General features: G+C 41.3%; 1 protein-coding gene across 2 annotated transcripts in view; it reads left to right on the forward strand.

The window, feature by feature from the left end:
- The window catches only part of Rnf4 (ring finger protein 4), a 19,997-nt gene extending 4,669 nt beyond the window's left edge, over positions 1 to 15,328 (forward strand). Inside the window, exons 2-8 of one of the 2 annotated variants that reach the window (XM_031341047.1) lie at positions 1,501 to 1,657; positions 4,420 to 4,546; positions 6,716 to 6,795; positions 11,716 to 11,725; positions 12,069 to 12,228; positions 12,747 to 12,795; positions 13,189 to 13,937. In XM_031341047.1, the coding sequence (XP_031196907.1) occupies positions 1,649 to 1,657; positions 4,420 to 4,546; positions 6,716 to 6,795; positions 11,716 to 11,725; positions 12,069 to 12,228; positions 12,747 to 12,795; positions 13,189 to 13,338 (585 nt within the window). In that variant the 5' untranslated portion in view covers positions 1,501 to 1,648 and the 3' untranslated portion in view covers positions 13,339 to 13,937. Of the gene's footprint in view, positions 1 to 1,500; positions 1,658 to 4,419; positions 4,547 to 6,715; positions 6,796 to 11,715; positions 11,726 to 12,068; positions 12,229 to 12,746; positions 12,796 to 13,188 lie in introns of both variants that reach the window. The other variant, XM_031341046.1, reaches the window with a different exon arrangement.
- Positions 15,329 to 17,978: the final 2,650 nt, after the last annotated feature.

Genomic DNA, 17,978 nt, shown 5'->3' on the forward strand with positions numbered 1-17,978 from the left:
TAGGGTTTCTCTTTGTAGCCCTGGCTGTCCTGGAACTCACTCTGTAGACCAGGCTGGCCTTGAACTCAAAAATAAAAAATCCGCCTGCCTCTGCTTCCTAAGTGCTGGGACTAAAGGCATGCGCCACCAAAGCCTGGCCCTCTTGGTAGATTCTTAAAGACTGGTTCCTGTCAGAGTTCTCTGACCCCTTTTTTTATTTTTTATTTTTTTCTTTTTTTGGTTTTTCAAGACAGGGTTTCTCTGTATAGCCCTGGCTGTCCTGGAACTCACTTTGTAGACCAGGCTGGCCTCGAACTCAGAAATCCACCTGCCTCTGACTCTTGGCCTTGGTTATCTCTGAAGAGAAAAACTGAAAGATTTGGAATGTAATTGGTATGGTCACCAGTAATGTGGAATATGAGAAGACTTGAGGAAAGCTCCTAGTGATGGTAGCAGATGAGTGGGGTTTTAGGAGACTTGGTCTCAAATTGGTAAGAAGCATACAGATCAGGGTGTGTATAGTCTTAGCCTAAAATGAGTCAAGAGGCTAAGAACAGCCAAAATATGTGTGCCGCATTATTTCTCAGCAAACAGGTCTTTCTTCTCCCTTTTGCATGCACAGTGTGTGTTTCGTGTGTTTGCCCATGTAGGGGCCAAATGAGGACAGTCTTCCTGTATTGCCCTTTACCTTTTTTTTTTTTTTTTTTTTTTTTTTTTTTTTGAAACTGAGTGACTAAATCTGAAGTGTTTTCTGAACTGAGCTGGTTAAGCACTGAGGTTACAGGTATGCTGCTATGTCTGGCTTTTATGTGGGTGCTATAGAAGTTTAACTTAAGTCCTCTTCGCAGCAAGTCTTCTAATCCATGAGGCTTTTCTCCAGGTCATTCTAAAGGTATTTTTGTTATATTCCTCTGAAACAAGATGTGCCCGTGAGATAATATATGCTTGGGGGAGCACATTTCATAGATGTCCACTCATATGTAAGATACTTCCTAAAACCAGAAGCATAATGTACACTGGACTCTAGCCATTACAGTGGATCTGGGACTATTCTGTGGTCTGAATAGTTTGTTGGGAAACTTGCAAAAAGTTACTATCATCTTGGTTCCTCAGATCCTTGGAAGGATGGTGAAGTCAAGGACTAGGAGATTGGTTGGCTTAGGAAGCTCTGTTCTCTTTCCTGGTTGCTAAGGAGCTGGTGTATTCCAGTTAAGCAAATAAAACTTATCTTTAAGCTCCTAGAGTTACCACAATACTTTTACTACATTTTAAGCAACCAGAAAAAAGGAGACCAAGAAGGACTGCAGGAGTGTAGTTCAGCGTTAGAATACAGGAAGCCTTCCATTCAATCCCAAGCACTAAAAGGAACTTGAGCAGAAGATGGTATGATAGTTTGGGTTGTAGACTTTGGGATCACATAGTTCTATATTCAACAATAATTCTTTCCTCCTAAAATTAATGTGAGGATTTTTCAACAGTGCAAATAGCAACATTTATCAAGTTGGTATCTTTGTTTTTCAGAATTTGGAAATACTGGACATCTAGTGGGCTTCAAATTGTAAACCACAGGATGAGTATTCAGTGGGCATGAGAGATTGAGAACATCCTGTCACACCATAAACCTTGGTGTAGATCACTTCTTTTCTGTGGATTGAAGCCAGAGAGCACAATGAGTACAGTAAGTTTTCTTAACGTTATATATCTTGTTCCCATGTAGCATATTAAAGAGGACTGTAAGCCACATGTTATAGTACTGGTCTCTAATTCCAGACATTGGAAAGCTGAGCTACAAAGACTAAAAGTTGATGATAGTCTTGAGTTGCACAGTGTTCTTTCTCTAAGCATAAAATAAGTAAAAACAGCTGAGGATGTTGCTTATGCAACAGAGTCCTGATTACATTTCCCAGGAAAACTGAAAAATCTGTGTTGTGATATGCACCTGTCTATAATCCAAGTAGATTGTAAATAAACCTATAATCCATGGATAAATTGAGACAAGATCACAATTTTAAGTTCAAAACCATATTCAAGTATTCACTGAGATCAGATCCTAGGGATGGGCAGATGGCTCAGTGAATAAAGTGCTTCCTATGCAAGAACTGAGGACCTGAGATTGGGTTCCCATCACCCACAAAAAAAACTGGATAGCAGACATCTTTGTGCTCAGGAAAGGAAGAGGCTTGATTCCCAAGGGTCATAATGGTCAACCAATCTAGGAGACAGTTTCTTACTGCTTGGTAAAAGGTATCTCACCAGATGATCTGTTGGTTAGGAAGCTCATATTCTCCAGAAGAGTCTATTTCTGTTTTTCAGCATGAATGTCAGGTGGCTAAACACCTCTTCCTCCTCTTCCTTCTTCTTAAACCTCCTCTTCCTCCTCCTCCTCCTCCTCCTCCTCCTTCCTCTTCTTCTCCTTTTTTTAAGATTTATTTATTATATCTAACTACACTGTAGCTATCTATAGACATACCAGAAAAGGGCATCGGTTCTCATTACAGATGGTTGTGAGCCACCATGTGGTTGCTGGGAATTGAACTCAGGACCTCTGGAAGAGCAGTCAGTGCTCTTAACCACTGAGCCATCTCACAAGCCCTAATTTGTATTTTTCAAGACAGGGTTTCTCTGTGTAGTTCTGGCTGTACTAGAACTCATATAGATCAGGCTGGCCTCAAACTCATAGAGACCTATCTGTCTCTGGCTTAAAGCTTTGCATCATCTGACTCAAATTTCTTACTTTTAAGGCAAGGTCCTGCTGTATAGCCTGAAACTCAAAAAATCCATCTGACTGCATCTGGAGTGCTAAAGAAAATTTAAAAAAAAAAAAAAAAATCAAACATACTAGACAGGCATAATCTGGCATAATCTGACAGGCATAAGGATATACTAGTTTGATAATTATATGCTAAGTGATTGTATCCGCAATGATGATAGGAAAATACTACAAGTCATGTTAGTAATTGAATCATTTGGTTTATGTAATGACAAAAATGTATGCAGTAAAAACACTTAATTCCTAATATAGCTGTAATCTTGAATTCAAACATAGGTGTCATCAGTGGTGTTTGTTGGCACTGTACAGTATATGTTCTAGGCAAATTTTGTGAGTTGCATTTTCAGAAGTAAAGCTATAGTGAAGTCATATGCAACATGGAGATGATAGGAGAAATAACAATTCATGATGCATTTGATTTTGAGTTAATTTTTGGTCTTTGTAGATTCAGAAAACATTTTGCTATTGCATAATTGTTTTCATAGCTCTCCCTCCCCCATTCATTTAGGTGACTATATACAGCATTGTAAACCACAGTTGGTTTTGTTGGCTTATGTGTTGTTTCTATTTTATTTGAGATAGGATCTCATTGTATAGCCCTGTCTCTAACTTCCTATATAGATCAGAGTACTTTTGAACTCATAGATCCTCCTGCCTGTCTCCCAAAGTGTTAGATTAAAGGTTGTCTATGGTTTTTTTTAAAAGATTTATTTATTCATTTAATGTATATGAATACACTATTGCTGTCTTCAGATATATCAGAAGAGGGCATCAGATCCCATTACAAATGGTTGTGAGTCACCATGTGGTTGCTGGGAATTGAACTCAGGACCTCTGGAAAAGCAGTCAGTGCTTTTTTGTTTGTTTGTTTGTTTTTTGTTTTCCAAGACAGGGTTTCTCTGTAGCCCTAGCTGTACTGGAACTCACTCTGTAGGCCAGGCTGGCCTGGAACTCAGAAATCCACCTGCCTCTCAGTCAGTGTCCTTAGCTACTGAGCCATCTCTCTAGCCCCGTAATCCATAGTTTAAGAAGCTGTGTAAAGAAAGATGTGTAAAGATCCTTTGCTTACAGAGCACCCTTTTCAAGATTGCAAATATGGTCCAAACTCAGAACAAGTGTTTTGAAACAATAAAAGTTTCTTTTTGGTTTTTTTGTTGTTGTTGTTGTTGTTGTTTTTGAGATAGGGTTTCTCTATGTAGCCCTGGCTGTCCTGGAACTCAGAAATCCACCTGCCTCTACCTCCCAAGTGCTGAAATTAAAGGTGTGTGCCACCACTGCCCGGCCTAAAAATTTCTTATCAGATGTAAAAAATAGCATTCAGACCTGGACATAGTGACACAAACTGTTAAAATCTTAGCACTCAGGAGGCAGCTACGAGTGGAACTCTGACTTCCAGCATAGCCAGGACTATACAGCAAAACCTTTTTATCAGATGAAACAACAAAAAACACTTCATTTCATTTTCTCCCTCTGCTCCAGAAGTGCCACAGATTTTGTGGGGGTAGAGTACACATCCTGTGTGGGCGAATGTGTGTGTGTGTGCAGGCACAGACAAGTAAGAGGACAACAAAGTTGAACCATTACCCTGTTTATTTTTTTTTTATTTTTTTGTGAAACCTTGTCAAATCTGGAACTCATGCAACTGCTTCTTTATCCCTTGACGACCTTAGAGAAATCCTCAAAGAAAGCGGCGTGGTGGAACCGTGAATTCTAGACAAACCCAGAAGCGAACCCGGGAAACAACTTCAACCCCTGAGATTTCCTTGGAAGCAGAACCCATAGAACTTGTGGAAACTGGTAAGAGCCAGAAATACTGAACTGTAATGTTGAAAAGTGGATGTAGTGCGGTATTGTGGATATATGCATGTGAATTGGCCCCAGTTTATGCCTATTAATTTGCCAACTTGAGGCCTTAGGGAAAGTCACACCCTTTTTTCTTATTCCCATTTTATGTGTATGAGTGTTTGGCTTCTGTGTATGTCTCTGCCCCACATGTGTGCCTGGTGCCTACAGAGGTCAGAAAAAGACATGATATTCTCTGGAATTGTAGTTACAGATACTTGTGAGCTGCCCAGTGGGTGCTAGGAACTGAACTTGAGCCTTTTACAACAGCAGCAAATATTTTGTAGCCCCAGGCCACACCTTCCTGAGCCTGTTTTTCTCTGTTTTAGGGAATGGTGTTAGTATGTAGAGCAAGTTGAATTTGTGCCATGAAGCCCTTGGGACCATGTATTGCAGATTGTACCCTACAAATGTTAGCTGTTGGAAGCTCTTGTACTTTATATGCATGTGTAATCTTAAGGCTTACTATTCACAGCTTACAGCAACAATGAGTAAAGCTGCCCCCTTTGGTATTGTGGTAACTTAATGGATTTTGAAGCAGTCACTTGGCTCATGAACTTCACCCCGCTTAGCTTGGTGAAATACTTGAGTTTCCTCTTTTGGTTTTCATTAAGACATAACTTCTAAAGGCAGACTTGTCAACAGCTGTCATTGTTAGAGCTTGGTTTAGGCAGAGACCGTATTAGGTTTTGTTTTCTTCTACCTTATCAGGAAGTATCAGGTGGCTTGGATGGAACCCTTTGTTTTATTTTGTTTTGTTTTTGGGGGGTTTGTTTGTTTTGTTTTTTTCGAGATAGTGTTTCTCTGTGTAGCCCTGGCTGTCCTGGAACTCACTCTGCAGACCAGGCTGGCCTCAAACTCAGAAATCCACCCATTTCTGCCTTCCAAGTGCTGGGATTAAAGGCATGTAACTACCTCTGCCTGGCTGAATTGGACCCTTTTGCTCTGCTGTTTTTTATAACTCATGCCCAAGAACTGTTGAAGCAGTGAGCTATAGACATAGCTTAGTAGAGCATGTGTTTAATATGCAGGGCCTTTGTTCAGTCCTTAGTGCTGCAAATAAGGAAAAAAAATTGATAAAGGGGTTATACTAGGGAATAGGTACTTGATTTCAGTTATCTTAGAGTTAAAAAGAAACTACTTTATGTATGATGGATTTCTTGGACTTCACAGGGCAGTGTTCATTTTCTGTTTGGACTCAGTTTCACTTGTTAAAGTGAATTCTTCAAAACCTTCACTCTTTACCTTTAGATTAACACTCTGGACTTTTAGACCCAAAGGAAGTCCTCTTGCTATATTCTAAACATGCACTTAAACATGCACTCAATTTCAGGACTTGTAGCTGCTTCCAATGTGGCACTCGTCATGTTGCTGGCAGTCTGTCACCTTTGCAAGGTGGTATTCACAAGCCGACTGTTCGTACCTTTGGAAGAGCCAGTTGTATCTGCTGAGAAAGAATGACTCAGCTGGGTTGGGGGGTTGCACACCTTTAATACCAGCACTCAAGAGTCGGAGGCAGGTGGATCTCTTGAGTTTGAGGACTGCCAGGACTACACAGAGAAACCTTGTCTTGAAAAACAGAACAAAAGACTCATAAGTTTATGGACCCATAAATTAGGATCATTAAGTAGCAGCCATTCTTTTTCATGAAAAGAGGCAATTGGTGTAAATTGCATTAAATATCTGTATATAGGTATGGAATGTGGGGAAGAGGCAGACAGACAGGCTTTTAATTATGTAGCCTTTAGTAGTCTGGACCTTGCTATGTAGACCAGTTAATAGCAATCAGGAAGAAAAATACTTAAATACTTTTTGCATGCCCTCCTTAATTAATGAAATTGTGGTGCCTGGGCATGACTGCATCCACTTGGTTGGACATTTGTCCTTACATGTACACACCTGTAGGACTTCCATAATTCATACATCCCACTTAGCAAAATGCTAGAGTGGCATTTTTTTAGCTATCATTTTTGAAAGGAGGTTAGTTTTTGTTTTTTTGTTTTGTTTTTTTATGTCGGGGTTTTTTTACTTTGATACAGGTCTATACCATGTTTGTAATACCAACCAAGCTTAAAGAGTACAGCTTTATTATCCTCCTAATTGTTGAATTGCTTTATTTTGAAGTTGGAGATGAAATTGTGGACCTCACCTGTGAATCTTTAGAGCCCGTGGTTGTGGACCTGACTCACAGTGACTCTGTTGTGGTAAGCATTTAGTAAAATTTGGCTGTTTGGGTAAGAGTTCTAAGCCCATATCTACGTCTAATCCCTGGGTCACTCACTGGTCAGGGTTGGAAAGGTTGTAAAAGGGTCTGTTAAAGATGGCTCAAGAGGTTTACTGACTACTCTTCCAGAGTCCTAAGTCCAGATTCCCAGCAACCACATGGTAGCTCATGACCATCTGTGATGGGATCCAATGCCCTCTTCTAGTGTGTCTGAATATATCAGCTATAGTGATACATAAAATAAAATTTTTTGTTCTTAAGATAACAAGACAGAAAAGTCAGGCATGGTGACCGATTTCTTTAATCTTAGCATTTGAGAGGCAGAGTCAGACAGTTCTGAGTTCTGATACCGCTCTGGTCTAGAGGTTCAGGATAGCCAGGGCTACACAAAGAAACCCTGTCTCAAAAAAACTAGTAAAAATAAATTTAAAAGAGGTTGAAGGGGGGTAAGTACCCAGGTCTTGTGGTACATGCCTGTGATCCAAACTCTTGAGAGGCAGACTTCCTGGGTTATGTAGTTAAGCTTTATCTCAAGAAGGGGAAAAGGAAAGAACATTGGTGTAGGGCTACCAGGGAAGAGAGGGTATGGTTTTAGTTAGAAATCACTAGGTTGACCTAATACCATTCCTGGTATACTCACACAAAGTGTGGTGAAATCAGGGGACATTGGTTCCCATGTAACCAGTCAGTGGCTTCCCTGGATATGGACTAGAACTGTCAAAGATAGACAGGAACAGGCTAATTTAAGTGAACTCCTATAAAACTATACGTTGGCTCTTACTGTTATTCCTTGTCAACTCCCTGGAGTTCTCTACACTCCAGTTGCTGAGTAATGCTGGAAAGTGGCATCAAATCCTTTTTCTTCCTCTCCTTTCCCTCCCTGTCTCAAAGTAATAGAAATAGACATGGTTTATTGAGGAAAAACATCCTCAAGGATGGGAGTGGGCTGGTGAACAGTGAAAGGGCTCAGAAAGCCCCAAATCTCTTTTCTTGAATACTCACCATGTACCTGGCCATGTACAAGGGAGCTGGGGTTCTACTTCCAAAAAAAAAAAAAAAATTAGCATTTTCCCTTTTGTGCCTTTGTCTGGACTGCTTTTGTTATACATATTTCTTCCCTGGGCTTTCCTACTTTTCCACCTTCTTGGTTTAGGGTCTATTCTGACACTGCCCCACTCCAGCTTAATCTATTCAAACTTTGTAAGAACGGCTATGAATAGAGAACTTCTTGAATGAACCTGGGATAGGAATAGTGGGGGATGAGGGAACTTTCCAGACATTGATTGAATGGGCATGAATATAGGTCAAAGCCCAGTGGTAGTAGTGTGGACACAAGAGGCTTGGGTTCTTGTTTCAGATTTACTCTTGGATTTGTTAGAGAAATTACATTGTGCTTGTCCCAGCCATAAAAGAATTGCTTGGATTTCACAGCTCTTTTTTCCAGTCACTTTCCATTTGTTGTTGATTATAATGATTTATCACAGGCCGTTAAATTGATATTAATTACTAATATTAACTAAAGACATAGGTAGCCGTACTTGTTAGGTATTCTGAACTGTCTTCAGGTTGATCTTAGACTCCTACTGAAACAGAGTAAGAGGTAGGTCAGTTAGGTGAACTTGCTGATAACACCAAAACTATTAGATCAGACAAGTCAAGTACACTGATTGAGCCTTGGTGTGATCTTTGTATCTTCTGAGATAGGAATTCTTGAACACAATTTGGGGGATGTTTTCAACATAACCTGAACCCTGGAAGTAGATTCCTGTGTATTGTTCCAACTCTTTTTTTTTTTTTTTTTTTTTTTTTTTTTTTTTTTTTTTTTTTTTTTTTTTTTTTTCTTTTCTTTTCTTTTTTTGTTTTGTTTTGTTTTTTTCCGAGACAGGGTTTCTCTGTGTAGCCTTGGCCATCCTGGAACTCACTCTGTAGACCAGGCTGGCCTAGAACGCAGAAATCCGCCTGCCTCTGCCTCCCAAGTACTGGGATTAAAGGTGTGCGCCACCACTGCCTGGCTTGTTCCAACTCTTAAAAGAGTTCTAAGCCCCAAAGAGTTAAAAGAAATGAAAAAATATAAGTATTGAAAGTCTTTTACCACAGGTACTGGGAGATGAATATGGATATATAAGCTGTGAAAGTGCTTTTTGACTGAGCTTAATTTAGAAAACTTTTCCATGTACAACGTGGTGAGTACACGAAAAATGTGCACGTCAGGAAATTACTGATTATTATTACCTGTAACACTGGCAGAAGTATCAGGAAAATTGACATTGATAGTAGCATCTTAGTGCAATAACCAGTTCACTTCAGATTGCATAGACATAAAGATATTCCTCTCAGGCTGGAGAGATGGTTCAACAGTTAAGAACACTGATTATTCTTGCAGAAGTCCTGAGTTCAATTTCCAGCAACCACATGGTGGGTCACAACCATCTGTAATGAGATCTGGTGCCCTCTTCTGGCATGCAGGTATACATGCAGATAGAACACTCATACAGAAAATAGATATTAAAAAATATATTCCCCCTCATTCTGGTCTGATAATCTAGGTTCCATTCTTTATACATTAGATTGGTTCACTCATTCCAGTAATACTGGGTATGTGTGGCCTTTATTATACCTAGCCAGAGAGGGATGGCCACAGCTCTTGCCTGTTTGCAAGGTGGCCTCCTTAGAGTAGGTCCATAACAGGAATATAGACAGAGTGCAACATAGAAAGCTTACCTGGCTTGTCACTATAAATTAATGTGATTTTCCATTTGAACATGAAAAGGGGAAGATTATCAACAGAAGTTTTTTTTTTTTTTTTTTTTTTTTTTTTCATCTTGAAGAGTTTTAATTTCCCATGTGCTGAGGCTAAGGTTTAAACTGGCACACCCCACCTGACTTTTCCTTCTTTTAAAGGCCCCTCAGCTAGATCAGCAATCCAAGCTTGGGTTGTATCTGTCCGTCTCCTTTTTTCTTCCAGTACACATCCCTGATACCCTACTAACTAACTGTTTACCTTGCTTCAGTCTCCGTGCCTGGCAAGCATTGTGCTGTCTTAGGAGGTAGGGAATTTTACATTACAGCATTGGACACTTTTGAGATAAGCTTGTAGCTGTAACCACAGCTTCCTGGTCCTAGAGATAATAGAACATATATTCCTCATTGATATCTCAGAGTCTAGGTCTGACCCTGAATTGAGCACAGCCTAGCAGTAACCTGTTTTTGACTCATACGCACTATTGAGAGTCAGTTTGCACCCCTTAGCTCCTAGGGAACTGAAAATATAGTACTACTTGCAGTATATCTGCTCCAATCAGTAATCTATCCTGGGCAACAGTGGCTCTGTTAGCCAAATTCTGGGCCTCCCCCTAAGAACCAGCACTATTGTTATATCTTTCTTTTTTGAGCCTTAGAAAAGACTTTGGGTAGATTCCATTGTGCCAGCCTGTAGTTTTCTAGGAAATTTTACTCTAGTGATAAGACGTCTCCACATTTCTAGTCACCATCTTTAGGCTTTGGGGACAGAGAATGAGAAGACTTAGAGTAATTTCCATGGATTGTTCTTTTTGTTTTGAGATTGTCTAATGTAGCCTAGGTTTAAACTCCTTATATAGCTAGCCTTCAACTCCTGGGCCTTTTGTCTTCACTTCCAAGTGCTGAGATTTCTGGTGCTTACCACTCTGTTGGGCAGGGTTGGGGGTGTGTCTGGTGTCTGGAGGGGTGGGGTGTGAGTTGGTATTAAAAAACCCAGAAGAGGTTCCAGGCTTGATTCTGAAATAACTTAGGACTTACTAGTGTCAGCCTACCAGAGCAGCTTCTGTAGATGTTGCTTCAGATTGAAGAGCAGGGAGTGGAGTCCACCCCTGTAGAAGATAGGGATGTGGGCTACCTTTCTCAGTGAGTTGAATCCTTCAAATAATGTGTGGAAAGTGGGAACTACCTTGGAGCTTTGGGAGAGGGTTTCTCTGTGTAGCCCTGGCTGTCTTGGAATTTGCTATATAGACAAGGCTGGCCTTGAGCTCAGATCCACTTACCTCTGCCTACTAAGTGATAGTATTAAAGATTTGCATGTACTACCACAGCTGGCTAGGGAGGGCCAAAAATTTTGCAACAAAGGAGTAAAGATGAAGGTTATGACCGTATGGGGACTAGGGGCCTTATGGTTTTGCTTTTCAAAAGTGCTGCATCCTGTATGGCAAAAAGTAAAAACTTAAAGGTATTCATTCCTCCCATGACTTGAATATTCCCCTTATCTAGAATGTGGCAGTGATCTGGGTTGAATTGGTAGAAATTGTCAGTGTAAAAACTGAGTGTGGTGGTATATACCTCAAGTCCAGCACTTTGAAAGTGAAGGCAGAAATGGATCAGAAACCAAGATCGTCGTTGGCTACATTAATGTATGCTCTGAGCCACCAAACAAATGTCTAGTTCTTATTTTTAAAAAAACTGACTCCCAATAATACTTAATTGATCTTTTATAATATTAAATAGCACAAATCCTTTTTCCAAAGGCTCTGTCTCTATTGGCTGTAGGTATCAATGAGCTTTGCTGGTTGTTGTCTAACTCAGCCCAGGGAGGTGGGCTAATCCTTGGTTTTTGTGAACAGGATATAACTCTCCAAAAGTAACCCAACCTCTGTGGTCATGCACAGGTCCTAAGGCTCCCAGATGTAGGTGGGATAAGACTCAGTATATTGACTCCTAGGATGCATTGACCTGGAAGTGACCATAGGTGGTCTGTAGAAGTACACATCATTTCTCTTCCCTGGGGATAAGGGAGGACTGGGAGCCCAACAGAATTCTGAGAGGGTCAAACAGATATATCAGATGCAAGATATGTTTTATCAGATAAAATGGCAGGATGTTTATAACACATTCTCTTTCTCTCCTCCCCTCCCCCCCCCGCCCTCTTCAGATTATTGAAGGTAAGCTGGTTTCATTTCTTTTTTTCCTTAGTTTAGTGAAATTGTTAGGAATAAATGCCATAGTATTGCAGACATTGTCAGACTGTCCTTCCAAGATCTTTAGGCAGGAAGATGCCTTTTGTCAGACTTGTTGGTTTTACTTAAAATCTCTGCCATTGTACCAGGGACTGAGCCTTCTTCTGAGAAGGCAAATGATTTGCCTCTGAGTCTGCACAGGACCTTCTGAGGGTGCACCTACTATGGTGGCAGTTTGTCTCTGGAGATGTCAAGGTGGGGGAAGGTCTTGAGAGGCACTGGGGTAAATGGGTTAGGTGAAGATGGCTGACAATGTGACTTTCCTTAGAAAGGAGAAGACCAAGAAGAAATGGGAGGAGGTTGCGCCAAGACCACGCTGACAGCTGTGTGGTGAGCAGTGATGACGAGGAGCTGTCCAGGGACAAAGATGTGTATGTCACTACCCACACTCCTCGAAGCACCAAGGATGACGGAGCGACTGGACCCAGGTAAAGATCTCTGCTGCTGTTGTGTTGGGTGGAGGCCAGGGTATATAAATGCTGCATTTGCCATCAGGTTTGTAAGTTCTTGCTCTAGAACAAGTATCTTCCAAGCATCTAGGCATATTTGGAATACAGGCTTGGGCTCAACTGTCTGCTCAGGATAGTCAATTGACAGCAGACATGCTGACAGTGACTTAGGGAGTGCCTATCCCAAATGGGGTGGGTATAAGCAGGTTGTGTTACAGGTGCCACTAGCAGGAATGCTGGAAGCAAAAGATGTGGGCAAGCCTACTTGTCCAAATCTTTTCTTCTAGACCTGTTCTTGCTCATTCCCCTTTTCAATGGCTGTTGGAGCCCAACCCTTCAAGCAGTTAATTTCTCTTCAAATTTTTTGGGTACCTGTCCTAACTCAGCAAAAATGAGAGATTTAAGAAGATATGGACTGCCTATGTGAAGTTGCTTTACAGGGTTTAATCGAGTATTTGAGTTTACTTAGAAACTGATGCAAAGCTCTGTGATTTTAGGCTGTCGGGTACTGTCAGTTGTCCAATCTGCATGGATGGATATTCTGAGGTAAGTAACCTAATTGTCTTTCCTGTTGGTTTTAACCTACTTTACTCAAAAGAACTTGGAGGAAGTGTGTGTGTCGAAGTGGATTGTGTCGGTTGGTGGTGGGCCCTGGACATTTTTCTTTAGCCCTTGTGTAAATTGATGTTTCCCACCCCAGCCCTAACTAGAAGCTGCTGACTTTTCTGAGGTTCCCCATAGCCACTTTGTACTGCTGCACTGGGAAAGTCCTGTCTGTCATCTGTTACACAGACAGCATTCGAACCTCTGAGAATATTCTGCTTTTTCTGGTATAACCCAACCCCTTTTTTGTTTTACTGGTCTCCTTGGTGATGGATGGGTTAGGGTCCTTGTAGAAAAAGGGATACTTTTTAAGGCTTTTCTTTTAATGTCTTCTAGATTGTGCAGAATGGGCGTCTCATCGTTTCTACAGAATGTGGCCACGTCTTCTGTAGCCAGTGCCTCCGTGATTCCCTTAAGAATGCTAATACTTGCCCAACTTGTAGGAAAAAGATCAACCATAAGCGGTACCACCCCATTTATATATGAAATGTTCACAAGTGCTCAGGATAGACCAATGGACAGACAGCCGGGCTGGCTTTTCTGCATGGTATCTGCCTCCAGTTTCCTGAGATGAAAAAGACTTTCAAAAATCAATGTCTGATGTAAACTGGTCTTTTGTTTTCTAACCCCTTAGATCCTTTTGTTATCTCCAGTTTGATGCTATGGAGCACGCTCCAGGGATCCTCCCAGATCAGTTCAGCATCTCTGCTCCTCTGGGTGGTCTGAGCCAGGCATATTTGAGTCAAGCATTATGGCTCCAGCCTCTTCATGGAGCTTACATGCTGGCCAAGAAGTTCCCTGTGGGTGCAGAACCTTCTCAATGTACCTGTCAGTTAGCTATTCTGCCTGCCAAACAGTGACCGGGCCAGACAGCCCAAATAGCCCAAGGATACCAGTACATAAACTGCTCCTGAAAAGCCTAACTGGTGGACTTTTAGTTTTCCTTCCCATGAGAGCAGAGGTGACCTGTGATTCTGCCTGAAACTTATCATTGGTGTGCGGTGTTTTCTGCAAATCAAGTGGCTCAACAGGGCAATCCTGTTTCCTAAGAATGAAAAAGTGCAATAAAGCCCTATCTTCACCTGCTCTTCAGCAATCTGGAAGATGTAGCACTGTTAGTACCCTCAGCCCAGTGTTGCCTATGGGAGCAGTGTTCATCTCACCCCATCTCTGTTCACCAACTGTTCTCAGGAACCCTACCCATGCTCCAAAGTTCTTTGCCTGGCACAGAACATTCAAGGCTAATAGGACAGGCAAGTTTTTGAGTGTCCTCTCTTTCTGCTAAGATGGGTCCTGTGTTGTCTACAGTGCCCTCCAACCCTCAGTTTTTCAGTTCCCACTGCCTAATGTCTGCCCAAGCATAGATATCAGGAGGTGGTAGCAGTAACAATGGCCTTATCAGCTGTTCACTTAAATGCTTTTGCCCAAGTCACTGTTGCCCTACTCAACCTACCACTGCCCTGGCTTTCCCACACCCCTTGAATAGATATTTCCAAAGCTGCTCTTCTAGCCAGTTGAGCTTTGATCCTATGGACTTTGGACTGCTCAGTAGGTTTTGGTCAGCAAAGCATGGTGCCTCTTCCTCCCAGTGGGGCCACAGTCTGCTCCACTCTATATATATGAGGGCCTCTGGTGCTCACAGAGATAGTGAGGTGGAAAATTGCCCCAGGGGTCACCAGGCACAGGGTGGCTTATAGAGGATAGGCCTTGAATGCCAGCCTGCCACCACCTCCACACTACTTCCTCAGAGGGCTTCAAGCCAAACCAATAGCCTTTTTGTGTGAAACAACTTTGAGGTGGGAAAGGGACCACTGGAGAGCTTTGCTAGCAATAACTGACGTACAGTTTACTGTTCTGAAGGAGCAGGGACTCAGCACAGAATTCACTTTAAATGGAGCTGAAGGAGTGTCCCTCCTATGTGAAAAGAAAATAGTTTTATTCTTCATTCTGACTTTTTAACTGTTTGACTTCAGTTAGTTTGAATGAGAGTAGTAAGTTTTTTTTTACATGGACTCAGAGGGTAAGAGCATTAACTCTCATCATTGTGATGTGTGGTATGTGCCCGCCCCTGCCCCCTTGGATGTCATAGCCATTGAGTTCCCTGTGTGTGGGCCTCATGGACTTGGTCTTGTTAGTGCTAGTGATAGCCAGACTTCAAGAAGACAAGGCAACCATGCAGCCAGTTCACTGGTAAATATGGTGACACCCACTTAAAAATTCGTTTTCTTCTTAACGACGGTTTATGAAGTTGATCATAAAAGTTCTATTACTTCATCCTAAATTAAATTGAGAAAAATATGTGTTTAGTTCTTCTAATCAGAAACTGCATTAATAAGAAAAGGTTGATATAGAAAAGATTTTCTTTCCTTTTTCTTAATGTATATAGTTTAACTCTTTGTTACATTTAAACTATGCTCATGGGTATCAGTCTGTTTTGGACTAGTATTAAAGATGGAAATAAAACAGTTTGAACTAAGTATCTTTCATTTATTCATTTATTCTTTGGAACCCTTTACTAAGGTGTGTGCTATTCATTCAGTGTGATTTGTACTGGGTGTGGGCAGAATTTCAGCTCATCCAAAAGGTAACTTAGAACCACATCTCAGGCCTGTTGATGTCCAACAACAACAAAACTAGAATAGTTTACTCTGAGAAGTGTTGCTGGCTGGAAATGAAAGTTCCAGAGACATGAACAAGCATGACCAAGATTGCAGTTGTTTCATGTGTATGAGTATTTTGCCTGAATGTGTGTATGTGTACTGTGTGCATGTCTGATGTTCATGGAGGTCAGAAGAGGTTGTCAGATCCCTTAAGACTTAAGTTTTATAGATGGTTGTGAGCCACCATATAAGTTCTGGGAATTGAACCTAGGTCCTTTATAAGAGCAAGTGTTCTTAATCACCTATTCTCAATCACTTTTAGCTATTTTGTGGGTTCTTTTGTCCACCCTTATTCTCCAAACCTCAACTTCCTAACACATAAGAGGGATAAAAGGATAGAGGAAAGGAAAGATCCCCAAATAAGATTGGGTCAGAAAGGGAGCTACACTATGCTTAGGCTACTTCCTCCTGATTAGTAGCATGATTGGGGCAATTTAGATATCTAATTTATTATTGTTTCTTTGCAAGATGCTGCTTAATGCAACCAACAACCCACCCCACCTCTCGGGGCTCTATCAATTGTATACCCTCAGAATTTTGAACATAACACAATCGTACAAACTATTTGCAGCTGGCAAAATCACACCCCTGCTAGTGCATGAGGCAAATATAATCAACTGCTGTGTACAATCTGAAGCAGCCCTGTATCCCACCCGGGATTAAAATGAAAATATACACTAATTCTGTTTTTTAAAGAAACCACAACTCCCGAATTGTCACTACAAGTACTAGAGTTTAGTTTCCAGCACCCATAAAAGGTGGCACAATCACCTTTTTCTCCACCTGGAAAGGTTACCTGATATCCTCCTGGACTCTAGGCTCCTACACATGTGCAGATATATACAAAATATTTTTTAACCTATGTTTATATATGCTTTGTGTATGTGTACCATGAACATGCTGGGTGTGCACAAAGCTAGAAGACTGCATAAGATCCTCTGGAATTGTAGTTAATATAGGATTGTAAACTATCCAATATAGGTGCTGGAACTCCAATTTGGATCCTTTGACACATTTCTCCAACACATCCTCCTTTTATTTAAAGAAAAATATTTGGTTGATGGGCAAGATTCCTCAGTGAGTAGAGGTGTTTGCTTCTAAGACTGGCAATCTAACCTGAGTTCTCAGGTGGAAGAGAGGATCACTTTCTAATACATTGCCCTCTGGTCTTCATAAACATGTTCACACAGTTTTCTAACAATTACAAGTAGTTAGGGGTTCTTGTCAAAGCAAATGGGATCCTAGTAAGGCAGGGCTTTTCAAAGTCAGTTTCACACATAACAGATTTAATGTCACTAATCCAGCAAGAGATGCCCCCAACATTGAAATGCACCAGCAACACTACAAGTAAAGTCCACAACACCTCATTTTGATTCAACCTAGGGAAGTGGAGACAGGAGGATTTGTGGGGCTAGGCAGGCAGTCGTTCTCAACCTAAGACCATTGGAGAACATTTACAATTCTACGACTTCACAGTAGCAAAATTAAAGTTATGTTTGGAGCTCACCATATGAGGAACTGTACTAAAAGGTCATGGCATTAGGGAAAGTTGAGAACCACTGGGCTAGTAGTTTACTGGCCAGGTTAGCCTAATTGGTGAGCTGCAGGCCAATGAGATACCTTGTCAGTGTATATAATGTTCCTAAGAATTAAGCTTAAGGTGGTCCTTTTGCTTCTATATACACAACATGCACTGGCTGTTTGTGTTTATTGAGATAGGATTTCTCTGTGTGGGACTGCCTGTCCTGGAACTCTATAGACCTTGAGCTTACAGAGATATGTCTTCTCTACCTCCTGAGTGTGGGATTAAAGACATTTGCCACCACTTTTCTATTCTAAGTGTGGTATTAGTCCTGAGGTAGGGTAGAGTTCAAAGCTACAAAGTCACCTACCTACCCCCAAAACAAAATTGTATTCTGCCAAAAGGGGGAAGGGTGAAGTTCTGTGTATATAAGCTTATGCTGTGTGTACATGAGTATGTTTGTATGCCATAGGGAATCCTTAGAAGGATGAAGTATGTAGTCTTTTAACACTACCCACCTTAGCTGCCTTAAGACAAGGTCTCTCAGAAGCTCCAGATTCAGCTAGGCTGGCTGAACAGCAAGCTGCATCTGCCTGTGGCTTCCCCAACTCCCATTCCAATGCTGGGGTTACAAGTATGTACAATAATGCCCATTGGTAATGGATCTCAAGTTGAATGCTTGCATAGCAAGTACTCTGACTTAGCTATTTTCTCCTAGGCTGGGATTTAAGGGGTTATTACATAAGTGTGAGAAGAAATGCCTTGTGAACAAATGTTAAAGTTTGACTTCACGTTATTTAAAACTCTTATCAGTTGAGCATGGTGGCAGACAGAGGCAGGCTGATCTCTGTGAGTCCAGGACCAGCCTGGTCCACCAAGGGAGTTCCAGGACAGCTAGAACTATTACACAGAGAAATCCAAAACAAACAGAGTGGGGGGGGGGG

This window comes from Mastomys coucha, unplaced genomic scaffold, assembly GCF_008632895.1.
Source record: "Mastomys coucha isolate ucsf_1 unplaced genomic scaffold, UCSF_Mcou_1 pScaffold22, whole genome shotgun sequence".
Taxonomy (NCBI): Eukaryota; Metazoa; Chordata; class Mammalia; order Rodentia; family Muridae; genus Mastomys; species Mastomys coucha.